Here is a 14,849-nt window from a genome sequence, read left to right as displayed (position 1 = left end):
GACTTGAGTAGAACACCTCATTTCAGAGTACGGGGGGGAGTAAGGAGCACTAGCTGTTGTATTTTTGGTAGTAAATAATTTAAATGTGGATTGAGCTTGTGAAAAAAAAAAAAAGTAAAAATGCTTGAGCAGAGAACAAGAAAAGCAGAGAAATGGGGCCCTGAGGGAGAGAGGATTCTGTCCTTCAGGAAGGAAGAACTTGAAAGGAAATGCAGGTCCTTTCTGGGAAACTTGCTTAAGCTCCAGACACTTTTCTTTTTCTTTTTCTTCTTCTTGTCTTTTTAATCTCTTTCTGTTTTGCATCCCCTACCCCTTTGCTTCTGGACCCTCGTTCTTCAAGCTCTCTAATCTGATCGGACTGCCTGTTCTGTGCTTTCTCTGAGCTTACTGAGCTCTTGCTTCTCCCCTGCAGAGCTGGATTTCCTAACTTAATGAGTGCAAAACATTATCATTCCCTCCCAGGGACTGATCTGTGGTCACTAGCGCTACTGCAGGTTGTTAGTAATGGAAGTCACTGTTTGGTGAACTGAAAGATGGGTGGGGAGGATGGAGGCAGACAGTGTAAGTCTTTATTAAATATATGGATTTTACAGGTACAGCAAACAGTAAGCTTTTAGCAGCAGTACTTTATATGGGTGATTCATATGCCTGCTCACTTAATCAACCAAATCAGAACATGTCCCTGTCCGGACAATGTGTTCTTCAGTGTTAGCGCTGGGGGTTTTATAAGCCCTTGCGCACTCTTTTCCAGAGTATATTTATAGCCTAAAATTCTTAGCCTGCATGACTGCTTACTTGATTTCTTCCCCTGTCCTGGGTTTTCATATCCATCAGGCATAAGCTTGATGTTTTCATGTAGATGAATACATCAGTCACTGGTGGAAGCATTATTTCAGGTGCACAAGAGGAAGAGTTATGGTGTTTGAGGTAATCCCGTCTCTCATGATGTTGGCCAGTGTGGCATTGTGCTAAACTAGTGGTCTGAAGCCACACAAGCACCAGCTTCCTCCAACTACAACATTAGGACCAGTAAATACATCTATAGGAGTTAGTTTGCTGTGGTTAGTTACTTTTGTGCTTGGTACATGCATGCTCTGGTTGTGCTCAGGTTGGAGGACACAGGCAGTAGCATCCATTTCTTACAAACAGGATGAGGGCTGCAGACCCTGTGTGCAGGCCACATACAAACCAAATGCAGTACCTGTTTCTTGAGTGTCATGGGTATGAAACTGGTGAATACTTCTGCCCTGTAATAGGAATTGAGTTCCATCAAAGACATTATTTGAAGTTCTGCATTTAAAAAAGGTCATTACGCAGTAATGTACTATGCCTTTAATTAAATTCTGATGTTTTAATACATGTGCCTATACACATATGTGTGTGTATACGTGTTCCCTTCTGGTTAGCACATACATACAGACAATGAAGACAGTCACAAAAATCAAGACTATATTTGAAACAAAGTGCTTAATGTGCCACCTAAATGAATCAAACCAAATACTTAAGATATAGATACGTATGATGTATTAATATATATTTATGTGTCTGTTTATGTGTATACACACACAGTTAATGTGTAACATCTACATAAACACATATTTCCCTACTTCCCTGTGCCAGTTTTGTAAAATGAATTTGTTTGTAGAAGTTGTGTTCAGCTGGTATATAAAATCAGGTTGCCCACCAAATTTTTTATTCAGATTATTCCATTGGTCTTGCCTACTCTTATCCATTGTTGGTGTGGCTTGACCCTCAAGATATTCTTCATTCCCAGTCAGAAATGTTCATACTGAGTTTCTTATAGATCAACAGAGATGTTGATTTCATTGTAAATAATGTGCTTTCCATGACTGGTGGTTCTTTGGTTTAAAGTAGCTGTTATTTGTCACACTGACAGGTACACCTACTGCGAAATGCTGGCGATGAAGTTACCATCACTGTTCAGTACCTCAGGGAAGCTCCATCATTTTTAAAGCTCCCATTAGGTAAGAGGAAATTAACAGATAGGAGTAATTTGTTTTCCTCTTTTCAGTATTCTCATAATAAGATGACAGTGACAGAAATAGGAATTCAGTCCTTCAGTGTTTTACAGGAAGAAATAGAAAATTGTGTGTGTACTTTATTGCTTAACATATAAGAATCTAATGCATACTGCATGACTGCTTCTGTTTAGTTTATTCAAAATAAAACTGAAACCTCATTACAATGCAGTACAATCATGAGTGATAGCTGAAAGTTTTTCTCCAGAAGCGTGCCTGAATACAGTAAAATAGTGATTAGAAACATTTGAATCATACAGTCACACTGAGAGGTATTTTCAGGACACTTACCAAACAAATGCATAACATTAATTGTGCATATTTCATCAATTACTTTGATATTTTGATAATTTTTGCCAGAGAGCAGAATTACGATGTGACATCTGAGTAGCAATAGTAGAATTTTATGAACAATGCAGATGAGGGAAATTTTTGGTTCTTCTGGTTAGCAAATACAAATATTCAAGATACTCACTTGAAATCAGTGTTGCAAGTAGAAGAGTGTACATAATGTTTCAGCTAACTTAATCAGACCAAATAATTTTACACCAGTTTATCTTACATATGATTCTCTTTTCAAATTAAGCAGAATACATTTAAAGTATGTCTTGTTTGGGGGATTTAGGTAAGTTGGGTTCAACTATGTACTTGTTTTTTCTTGATTTCAACAGAATCTTAGGTCTCATAGGTCTAGCTGTTGTTAGAAGAGTGTCTGTCATTTCATCTAGATTCTTACACCTGTTAAAAGCAAACTTGATGGACCTCTACTAAGCTGAACTATAAATGTCATACTAAAACCCTTATTTCAGTTTTTGCTGCCTATCATTTCCATTTAAAAATGGAATCTATTTTCAAATAAATCTTTTCTTTACATTTGGAGATCTCTGGTCAGTGTTCCTTATAATGAAGCTTCGGGTTTTCTAGCCTAAGTCATCAGAGAACTATAGACTAATACCTATCATGCCTTGGATAGCTGTGTCCAAGCTTCGATATGACTTTGGCAAGCTAGCAGGGTATTGCCAGTAGTTTGTGTTGTAGACTACATTCATTTGTGGTTAAGACATTCCTACCAGCAATTTTATCTCATCGTACTGACTGACATCACATACACACTTGGACTCTTATCACTTGTGGTCGGTTAACCTTGGCCAAAAGCCAAACTCCCACCCAGCTGCTCTTTCACTCCCCCTCCTTAAACAGAAAATGGGGAGAAAATAGAATGAAAAAGCTCTTGGGACAAGATAGAGACAGGGAGATCACTTATTAATTACCATCATGGGCAAAATAGACTCCTCTTACTACATGTTAAAATAGATTCAGGCAGTGAGAAACAAAGACAAATAAATTGAAGCACCTTCTCCCACCCATGTTCCCAGGCTCAGTTTCATTCCTGACTCCTCTACCTCCCCTGCAAGTGGTGCAAGGGGATGGTGAATAAGGGGTTGGGGTCAGTGCACAGCGTTCCTCTCTGCCACCCCTTCCTTCTCACACTTTTACCTTGCTCCAGTGTGGGTCCTTCCCACCAGCTGCAGTCCTTTGCAAACTGCTCTAGCGAAGCTCTTCAGGAAAAATCTGCTCCAGCATGTGTCCCCTACAGGGGATTTTAACTTATGCTTTTTTCCTCACTGGTCTCTCTGCTGTTCAGCATTTTTCCATTTCTTAAATAGTTTCCCAGAGGTACTACCAGCTTGGCTGAGGGGCTCAGCTGTGCCCTGTAGTGGGTCCATTGGAGCTGGCTGGAACCAGCTGTGTCCAGCACAGGGAAGCCCCTGACCATCTCCCACCCCTGGAGCCACCTTGCCTCCCAAAACCTTGCCACTTACTCCCATTACACACTCTTATGTGAGAGAGCTGCCACCTTCTCAAGGAGTTCATGCAGGTCCAGGAATACTGGTGCCCTCTTGGTACGCCAGGGGAGAGAAGAGGGACTTAGCTGACTCCTTCATTGCCTTTCTCACCAGGAGGCACTGCAGCCGTTCCTGTCTGGGAAGCTGAGATCATAGCACTGCTTCCATAACATGCTGTTTCTGGAAGGAGAAAGCAGTGATTAGCAGAGAGACCATCTTCTATCTCCATGTGACCAGAGGTGCGTGCAAAACTTCTGTAGGAAATAACCTCCATAAACACTTGAACCAGGAACTTTCACCTTACAAAAACCTCCATTCTCTTTCAAAAGGCCTGTTCCATGGTCTGTGGCCAGCTAGCACCATTTGGAGACTGTCCCTGATTGCTGTTGTTCAAAGAAAACCTGTTTGGAATAGGGAAGACAGTGCCATTTTAGACAAACTATCAGAGACTATCAACAAGCACAGCAGAGATGCAATGCTTCTTAAATGAGAGAGACATCTTGGATACAAACTGCACATTTTGGGCAGCTTGTTAGACTTGTCTTCTTTACTCAGAGCATGAGGAAATCTTTGGCAAGCATTATACTACCCTGTCTAGTCCCATGTATGATCCCGTGTGTTCAGTCCTATAGCACATGGTCAACAAAAGGACTTGCTAAGTGTGATCAGACAGGTGAGGAATTAAGAACTGACCCTTATTCTGACCTGAACCTGGACCTCAGCATAGAGCTCACCTGCTCCTCTCCAGGATGTTCTGTGCAGCATCCAACACAGGCTGAAACCAAGTTCAGTGAGTGAGATGATCTTTGGTGATTGACTTGACAGAAATACTCGTTCTTGTGGTAAGGAAATAACCAAATAAGGTGTAGAAAACTATGGAAAATAGGGTTATACACTGAAGTTAAGGAGAATAGTGGTGGTGGGACAAAGCACCCCATTTCAAGAAGAGCTTTCCACAAGCCTATACACAAAAGGGAATTTCAGTCACGAAGTATCAGTGACACATATAACAAGCTAGGTAGCAATTGGGCTATGCAAGAACTTCCCAACTCATACTGCAGGCAAGATTTAAGTGCATACATGCATAAATCTGAAGTATCTTGGCCTTTCCTAGCATCCCAGAAGACTCAGGTACATGGTCCGCTACCTTCAAGCATTCAGTTAGAGTGGCTGCTATGCTGGCAGTTTTAGTCTGTGGTGCGTACACTTTAAATGCAACCATACTGTCTCTTCCTGTTAACCAATATTATTACTGTTTCTTGTAAGTTCACGATCAAGATCACCATCTGCCTCCTCTGCTTCCTTCTGATACCTGTTCCTTCCCTGCACTATCTCATGCCATGGCTAGCAAATGTACAAGAAGGCACAACAGGGAAATATCTGCCTGTAGTTCTCACCACATTTTTTTCACTCTTCACTTTGCTTCTTCACTCTTTCATGGGTCATGAACAACAAATATGGAACTTGGCATGTTTTTGGACATGGATACAGATTTACTGGCGCTTAAGGATGAGACAAGGACTTCTTGCTTCTGGGTTTGGAGGAAGCTGTAACCCAGGGGGGTATACCAGTATTGATTATTGTCTCTTTCACAACTGCCTTGGACTCTTGGCCCTTACTAGACCATTGAGACTGTCCATAATAGTAAATTAAATTATGCCAGCAAATATTCACTGCCACAGGAAACTGATCAGCAATTTTATAAAATATTACAGAATGATTGACATAATTTTGCATGGGGCAAATACTTATGTCTCAAAAACATTCAGGTCTGGATCGGAGGTTAGCATGGGCCAGTAGGGTCAGCAACTGTCTGGCTCCATGGCTAGGATGATTCCTCATCCCATGACCTGTGGATTGCTCAAAGGTCACTGACAGCTAGAGAGAGAATAGATCTGTGTTTCTGGAACCGGAAGGAAGGAATTTTGTTTTTTGGAGCTGGTTCTGGAAGTTATTAGTGGCTGTGAGGGTTTTTTGTTAGCCTGTTACAGAATAATTCTCTGGAGCTAACTGGATTACCCATCCCAGAGTTGAGCAAGGTATGTAGGACCCTTTTAGATAAGATTCACTGCTGCTGGGAAGACGGGACATTTTCTCTGTGGCTCTTCAGGACATTTTATGCTAAAACAGGCTCTCTTCAGAATTTCTCTTTGGTAGTTATATCAAATTATTAGAATATTCTGAAGCTGCAAAGCTTACAGTGTAGTTAAAAATCACCAGGAGTGTTTCCTTTGATTTTAATACTGTGGTGGTTCTGGAATAGGCTTTTCGTCTATTGGAGGTTGTCTGTGACAGAATTAGCAAATTGGATGAATGAGATTTTATTTTTATACAAGAGGTCTCCAGTATCATTCAACAATGTTGATCGTAAAACAAATTGTTGTAAGGAATAAAGTCTTGCTAACTACTTGCTGTACAATGATCTGCTGCATTTTGGGGGTTTTGTTTGTTATTTAGAGGTGTAGTGTAATTCACTGGCTGAAATAAACAACCATCTGTTGATGGGACTCTACCAGAACTTTAACTGAGACCTTTCTAGGTCTAGAAAACTTACAGCTTTTAAAGTTAAAAATAAAACCCAGGCTTTATTAAAGTAAGTAGTAGAATACCTAACTTTTTAAATTGAAAAATCTAAGTGATTCTGTCAAAAAGAGTATGAAAGGATTTATAAACAACCCCTACCTGTAGCACTGCAAATGAGTTCTTGCTTTAAGTTTACTGTCAGTTAGCTTGTGATTTCCTGAGTTACTGCTAGGTCTGCAAAATCCCCTGTGATCCTTACAAAGTTTCTTTCCCTCACCTTGGAGTTCTACCTGTCTTTTTCCTGCTACACCCAGGGGCATCTCAGTCTCTTCTGTGAACTGCAGATTCCTATATCTTTGCTCGCTCTCGCTCTCTCTCTGACCCCTCTCACCTTACAGGCTAGGTTTTTTTTCTTTTCTACTCTGAGCATACTCAGCTATTGCTCAGGTAAAGATCAAGCAAAGATCTTCTCCTCCCCCACAGGATCCTTCCTGACCCAGCCTTCTCAAGAGACTAAAAGTGCCACAGCTGAGAATAAGCAAATTAAACAGATGAAACCTGTCATAGTGTAGGTTTGCATTTCTCATAGGCTGGCTCTCTGACTGTGATTTGGGTGGGATAAGAGGACAGCTAGGCAATAATGATTGCTGGAAATCTCATAACAAACCAAATTCCTTTTTTTCTGGCATCAGTACCCATCACAATACTGTGTTGTGGTCATGGTAGGGTGAGTCACCTGTAGCATGTTTTATTTTACATAAACACTTTGTTTTGATTTTCTTTCTCAAACTAATGTTCCAGAGTTTGGACTGGTACCTTGATTTGGAGTCTTACTTACTTGGGCAAGGGCTACAGTAGCAGTAGTACAAGATTTACTTTGTGTTAATGTATTCTGTATCATGTATATCGTGTGTGTACATACTGTGTTTTGTTCAAAGAACAGGGAGACTACACGATTGCTCTAGGGCTGCCATGTGGGGAGGCAAACAGAGCTCCTTGGAGAGAGGAGAGCACTGCAGCTTCCATGAAAGCAGTTGAGCATATACAGTGGGAGCTTCTAAAATGTTGAATGAGGCCACGAAGGAGTAGTCCATGACTGAGTGAGGCAGAATAGGCAGGGAGCAGACTAAAATGCTTGTGAACTTGTTTGCAGTCAAGTGGTGGAGGTGGCAGAGCCTGAGAGAGGCTGTGTAGTTTGTTGTGACTCAGAAGACCAAAGAAAGTTGCTGAACTGAAAAGCAAATCTGCAGGGACACTCTGGGAGGAGGGAAATTTGTTCCCTAACCTTTTATGCTTAGCTTTCCCACATAATGGATGTCAGTTTTTTCTACCTAAAAAAAAATCATTCTAATGGAGTATTTTGTATAATGGTAAACCCAGGATTTAGATAGTTGAAAATACGTAATTCATGTCTTTTGATATGCTCAAATGGCCGAAGAGGTGGAATAATTCCACTTTAAGAATCTGTTTGACTCATGAACCTGTCATAGTTGTCTGCTGCCGGCGACAGTGGGATTCCCCAACAGGCAGACTCTTCAGTGGAGAATTTAATGCCAATTTTTTTAGTTTATTAAATACGAAAATGTTCCGCTTAGTCACTGTGTTCATCTATGAGCCTGAACATAGATTTTTATCGTCTACTGTACGTACATAGCAGCTACAAAATGTCGTAGCTAGCTACTAAAGTCAGCGCTTGAGTTAGACCCGTACAGGCAAAGCATAACAGTTCCTTCTGCTGACATTATCTAACATTGTACAGAAAGGACTGCAACAGAAAACACGCTGAAACTTCAGAACTCAGGGTATAATTCTGAGACCTCAGCACCAAACTGACAGAGATTTGTTGTGGAGAAAATGAGCCTTTGTTGAATTAAGTTCCATTTTCCTAAATCTTTTGGATATGTGGAGTAGATACATACAAAATTATATGACTAAGAATGACTTTTTGACTTTTGTGATGTTAGACTTGACAGACCTATTAATGTGAAATGATTTACAGGCGATTTCAGGTGACTTCTTCAGATGGAAAAATGAGTTTTCAGTGATGATGAATATAATGCCATGAAATTGATTTGATGGGCTTTATTGATAAGACCAACTGCTGTCTGACAGTAATTGTATATTATTGGCGTTACGTTAACATCTTACGTTTAAGTAAGAATGCTGTGACTTTGTGCTGTTTCCGTTGTTGCATGTTATGAAAGTATTAAGCTTTCCTGGAATAACTTTAACTACTAAAGCAGGATCATGTGTGTAACTGCTAAAGGAAGAGATACCTTGAAGAATGTAACTGTGTAATCTTAACATATTAACATAGTATCAACATTTCATGATGTTTACTTTTAATTTCTCAGTTTGAGAAGGTGGATCATTCTTGAAAGTAATTGGCATTTTAAGAAAAAAGTATATCCATTAATGAAGTATATGTATATGTACAGTTAGTACTTGCCTGAGAGCTTCTTCTTAGCTTTGTTTATAAATGCAGTCCATGGATATACTCTAAGGTGAGGCTTTCAACGCTCAATAGGAAATTTATTCCTTAAATTAGTGGGATTTGTGTAACTGAATGTCTTACTTGGTTTTGAATCTCATTTGTAGTGAAAAAAAAAAGGCTAAATCCAGTAAACCATTAAGCATACAAGTAGTTCCCATGAGCACAGCCTCTGTAAAATGACATCTAGCTACCTTTTTTCTTTCTAGATGTAACGTGGACATTTTATTGGCTGTCATTCTAAAATGCAAGTAGTACTTCTGGCTTGGTTTGGTGATATACAATAACAATTCTTCCTGTGTTTTACAGCTGGAATAGATATTGCCTGATATGTACATATATTTTTAACATAAGCAATTATTTCTCATGATCTGATTCCCAGGTTCCCCTGGACCATCCAGTGATCACAGCAGTGGAGCTTCATCACCTCTCTTTGACAGTGGCTTACATTTAAATGGAAACTCAACTAACACTGTAAGTAAATTAATAATAACAACGGTGTAAGCTATGTAAGCTCTCTTCCCATTCTGTGCTTCAGAATGATAGTATAGGATTGAAGACTACCCTAATTTTTTCATTGCTGCTGTTTGCTTGATTGATTTTTAAATGCATATACTGTGAAATTCTTCCTGACAAAGTAGCAAACATGGGTCCCTGGCCTGCTAGGTTCTGACTCTGAGGCAACTGAGAAGCTTGTAGGAGTGGGCACAGTAAGATTTAATCATTGTTTAAGAATGAATTCATGTGAACTTTTGTCATACTTTGTTAAATTGTAGTATTGTGTTATTGAATTGAGTCCAGCTCATGTACATGGAATTCAGAGAATAATGGTGAATTATTGAAGCAAACTTTCATGATAGGAGAGGGAGAAAAAGAGAAAGAAATAAAATGGAAAGGCAGCCTTAGGGGGGAAGAAGGTCTGTTTCTTTAATCCAGAGGTTATTCAGTTCTTTTTTCTGCTGTGAACAGCTATGATTGAACTAATTGCAACATTGGGGGGGGGGGGGGAAATTCCTTTCCCCAGGAAAAATGCTAGTCGCTAAAGCCAAAGAAGATAGGATGTCACAGCAGGTGACAATGTTGGTCTTTTAAAAATGAAGATTGAAGATGTAAATACTAGCTGTACAAGGACACGGACCTTCATCTCAAAAATTCTTTAGCTGCTAACAAATTGAAGCTGTAGTCTTTCTGTTGGATATTAAATTTCACAGAAGGAATGTCCAGTGAATGGAGTGAAGGCTTCTCTTTTTCCTTTTCTTTTCCTACTCAGTCAGAGATGTCCATGTCTCCTGCTTAGTGTACTTCTCCCAAGCTTTGCACTTTTTTGAGCACTGTCTCTCTAAATTAATCCTTAAGGCTTGTTTTCATCTGAAAAAATATATATATGAGATAATATAAATATGTTATATACATATGATAAATAAATAAATAGAAATATGCTTTTCTGCGCTGATACCTGTACCTTAGTGCTTGGGGTCAAAACTGAGCACAGATAATAGAAGGTTTCATGTTTATTGGCTTTTAATTATCCAGATAATTATTACGTTTATTTACTTTGTATTGTTTTTTTACTGAAGAACCCCAGTCTGTCCTCAGGGTCCAGCATTTTGCAATGCCTGTCTACCAGGGGCTCTGCAGACAAAAGTCCTTTCTGCAAAGAGCTTACGTTATAAGAAGAGGGCTGTGGTCAGATTGCATTGGCATGTTTTAGTAAATTAATGCCTATTAAGTGATGGAATGAGTGTGCCATAATAACTTTCAGTAATCACTATGACTGTACTGTAGGAATTACACAGTTTGAATTCTCCACATTATAAAAACATACATAAGTGGCTGGAGTTTTGTAGTCTTGCAACAGAGTAATTTAGAGTTAGTTTCCAACATAACACACAAAAAACTGTGCATAAGCTTGAAATGTAAGCGGAAAAACAGAAAGTAAAAAACAGGAATACTAAGGTACTAGCTCGTTTGTATACAGCACTTAATTTTTCTGAAGCTTGACATAAAGTCACGTGAGGAGCTATGTATGCACCAGACACTATGACCTAGAAGTGAAATAAAGCAAAACAATCTGCCTTATATCTAGCCTAGTAAAAAAGTCACGATCTCCCTTCATAGGAAGCAAAATGAAAAATTGCCGGATTCTTATTGTGAAATGCAAAAGCAACGTTCTAAGTATTCTGAGCAGGAATGACTGGCTTTTGAGATGGTCTGCTGGAGGTGTGTGGTCAAACTTCTATCAAACGAAGCTGTGACTGTAACTGAGCTATGATCAGATCTTCAAAAGTGGGTGTAAATGTGTTTTAAATACCAGCTAGTGAGTGCTTCTGCTTTTTTTAATTAAATATTTTTATGGTAAAAGAAGAGCAGAACTGACATTTCCTATAATGGTATTGCCCAGTAAGGATAAGGATATTTAAAAACCTTTTTAATGTCACCTTGGTAGGGGAGATCTGGCTCACTTTGAATATTGCATCTTCTAAGTTTGTGTGGCAGTTGTAGGTACCTTCCTAAATATGGCCAGATCCATGCCATATTAGACAATGCATGTATATTTATGAGTGGAAACGCTGCTCCAAAAAGCACACAATGTAAAGGAAAGGGCAGGAATGAGAGGTAAGGAATTACTGTTATGCCAGTTTTACAACGCTGTCATTCACCATGTCTGTTCTGAAAAACAATAATATAGAGAGACATTTGAGCTAATGCTGTATTCAGGCCGTAACATTCACATGACACAATAGAACATGTTGTGGTGTACTGGCTTACATCATATAGGCAGTGGTTTAGCCATGTTAACATCAAGCTGCTTCTGCCTAATACAATTATACCATTTTCAGTTCTGGTGCTAGCTTGCCTCTGTTAGATACATCTTTATCACCTCCTATCTACTGTGAAGCATCTGTTGTATGTGATGTGATATCATCTTCAGGATTTATGTACATCCTCCCTATAGTATCAGCAGTTTGCAGAATAGCACTTCAACAGGGTTTTCTGGAACAAAGAGAAATGAGCTGAAGCACTCTCTTCACACCTAGTTATTTTGTGCTTGGGCACTGCGACGAATACTGTAGAGTTTGGTAGTAGCAGATGCATTCATGTGTGTCTTATAAGTGGTTTATTAAGCACAATGTGAAGTTTCAGAGGGGAACACAAAATGTTCAGAGGAGGTGGTCTCTAGGCTAGTGATTACAGGCTGTTTACCTGAAGGATTCCTTACTATAAAACAAGGAAGAAAATACTGTAGAGATATTCTCCTAGATATCCAAATATCCTAGATGTCCAGGCCAGCTCTCTGGAGAAATTTGGGGTGAAAAATTCCTGTTTAAGACGCCATTGAATAATATGTTAGTTACAATGCAAAAGTAGAATGTAGAAGGTTTTCATTTGTTTGAAAAGCATCCAGCTTCCCTGAACTGTCCAAAAGTGATGCTCTTCTAAGTGAAGTGAGACCAGAGTAAATCATGATTTTCTGTGTGTTCACGTGATTTAAGAACTCTAATTTAATTTTGATAGTGTATGTTTAGTTTAGTTCAGTAAATGAAACTTAAAATTTTCTAAATTGCTTTGAAGTATTTTTTTCCTTGGTGGCTTTGTTTCATCTGTTAAGTTAAAAAGTTTTGCTTTAAAAAAAGACATTGCCTACTTCATCACCAAGTACAGTTTTTTAAAAAGAAAAAATACAGATGCTCAACTCTTGGTGGGACCAGTAGGATGCTAAATTTCTAATGTCTATAGTAGTCCTGAGTGAGAGAATGATAAGACTCCCAAGCGCGTAAAGGGAAAAGAAGGTCCAAGAAAGGGGAGTGGACACCCTCCTAGTGAGAGTAAAAGCTATTCTGATGGATACTTCAGTGGAGTGTGTGACCAGACCATTAAATTGAGATTGAATTGATGCCCTACATCTGAAAGCTTCACTAGTTTTTTAATGTTCCTGTAGTGTCTTCCAATTCAGTATAAACACACTTTCTTAAGTTTTATTTTAGTCTTCATTTGTATCATCCTGTAGCTCACTTTAAAGAAGAAGTTTCAGGATTCCAGATCAGTACCTTTTCTATTAGAATGGTTTAGTGTGTGATAATGATAGCCTCTGCCAACTCTTGGTCTGAAAATCCATTATTTTCCAACTGAATATGAAAGCAATGTAACTTTAAATTGACTTCCAATTCACAGTGTATCATCTGGTAATGTACATGCATAAAAAGTAATGAATGTAATAAATAAAAAAATAGCTCAGAGGTATAGCCCTGGTTACTCTCATGAAAGTAATCATCACCTTGTCTTCAATTTATTTGCTGAAGAGAAACTTAAAATAGATGAGCACAGATAGCTACACTTAAATATTTTGGACTGCTGCTGTGCTGAGGACCTTTAAGAAATGAGATAAACACACTGCAAATAAGTGTGCTCCTTTTTCTCAATTAATTAAATATGAAGTGAGTGTCCCCTTTCTGCCTACAGGAAAAAATATTCCAAATTTTCTGTTTCTGATTGCAGCTCTCAGAAATTATAGTAGTAAAAGCTGGAAAAAGCCTAATAAATAGCACTTTTCTACTCCACTACTATAGAATTGTTACGGAAATGCTTTTGATATTGAGTACTGAAATTGTTTAATTTAGATTTAGCTGTTCAAAAGTGCCGTGTTTTTCTAATTCTGATTAGAGTTGACTAGGACTTTCACGATGACATTAATGAAGTGAATAAAGGTATCTTTAAAAGTCTTATCCTTTAGTTGTATTGATCCCCACTGTCACTGCTAATCCTTTCAGCAGAGTTATTTCTTTAGTATTTAACATCTGATGGATCAGATTGGTCATTTCTTCTGCACAGAAATTAAACACTTGTTAATTTCCCAGTAAAGTTTAAGTCAAATACGGTTCTAGGATTTATTTTTTTAACTTAGAGCATTAACAAAAGCTGGTGAGAGGAAATAGGGCATTGAAACTATAAAGAAAGCCTTACTCTCTGCTAAATAAATGAACACAACAATATTTGCTGCTTTATGACATCTAATACTAGTTTAAAAAGTATTCACTTACAACACTGAAAATTAATCTGATATTCACACACTGTCAAAGAAGGCAGCTTCAGTTTTTTAAGTGGGGCTGGCCTAAATCCAAGTCTGCTTTCACTGGAAAAGAAGTAAAAGGCCAAGAAAGGTCAGATAGAAGATTGTGGCTTTGTTATTTATATTTCAGAAAAAAATGCAGCAGGATCACAATGGAATTAATATCCCAAGTAGGAGACAGTAACTTGCATTTGATAGGTATCTGGTTCTATTTTTTAATTTTACATACTTTCCCCATACACAGGCCTTTCATTGTTTCTTACAGTTCTTACGAGTTTGTTCATTTTAGAGTGCAGCAGCAGCGAAAAGAAAACGGCTTAGGAGGTTAAGGCCAATTCATTAGTTTTTTTATAATTTCTGATAGAAATTGGATCATTTTCTTTATCCTGATTAATTCCATTATTTTTTTTTTTAATTACACTTGCAGATGAAATATTTTGAGTGCCTTTGCTTACTTGATGGATCATAGGGAGCAATTCATCTGAGTAGTCACCAGGAATATGCTTTAAGGAGGAGAGTTGTATTGCTCTGTAGGTTGCACTGAGTGCATTGGGTACCTTTCATTTGCACAGATAGACAAAGGAGTTTTGGGGAGCAGTGTTATTTAGCAATGAATGATGCTCTTCTGTTTGGCCTATGATATTCAGGAGTGCAAAATGAGAGCTGTGGAGGAATTAAATTTGCATTTGATTCCTCAACAAAATCACCTCTCTTTTTTCTTGTATTATCTGTTCTTCTGCCTATGATTACAGAGGTGCAAAACAGACCGCTTCAGGTCAAAGCTAGATTATAAAGAGAAGTTAGAAATTTGAAACTCTATTCTATGAGTAAACAAAATCAGGACCACTTCTCACCTGTTGCCAACACGGCCAATGCATTAG

At 38.5% G+C, this 14,849-nt stretch overlaps 1 protein-coding gene across 1 annotated transcript in view; it reads left to right on the top strand.

Moving 5' to 3' along the window:
• SNTG2 (syntrophin gamma 2) overlaps positions 1–14,849 on the top strand; it is a 183,846-nt gene that overhangs the window by 72,380 nt on the left and 96,617 nt on the right. The window contains exons 7-8 of the mRNA XM_075089724.1: positions 1,898–1,985; positions 9,283–9,374. Coding sequence (XP_074945825.1) covers positions 1,898–1,985; positions 9,283–9,374 — 180 coding nt within the window. The remainder of the gene's footprint in view (positions 1–1,897; positions 1,986–9,282; positions 9,375–14,849) is intronic.

This window comes from Phalacrocorax aristotelis, chromosome 3, assembly GCF_949628215.1.
Source record: "Phalacrocorax aristotelis chromosome 3, bGulAri2.1, whole genome shotgun sequence".
Lineage (NCBI taxonomy): Eukaryota > Metazoa > Chordata > Aves > Suliformes > Phalacrocoracidae > Phalacrocorax > Phalacrocorax aristotelis.
The sequence above is the reverse complement of the archived record's forward strand: the minus strand, read 5'-3'. Positions and strand labels throughout refer to the sequence as shown.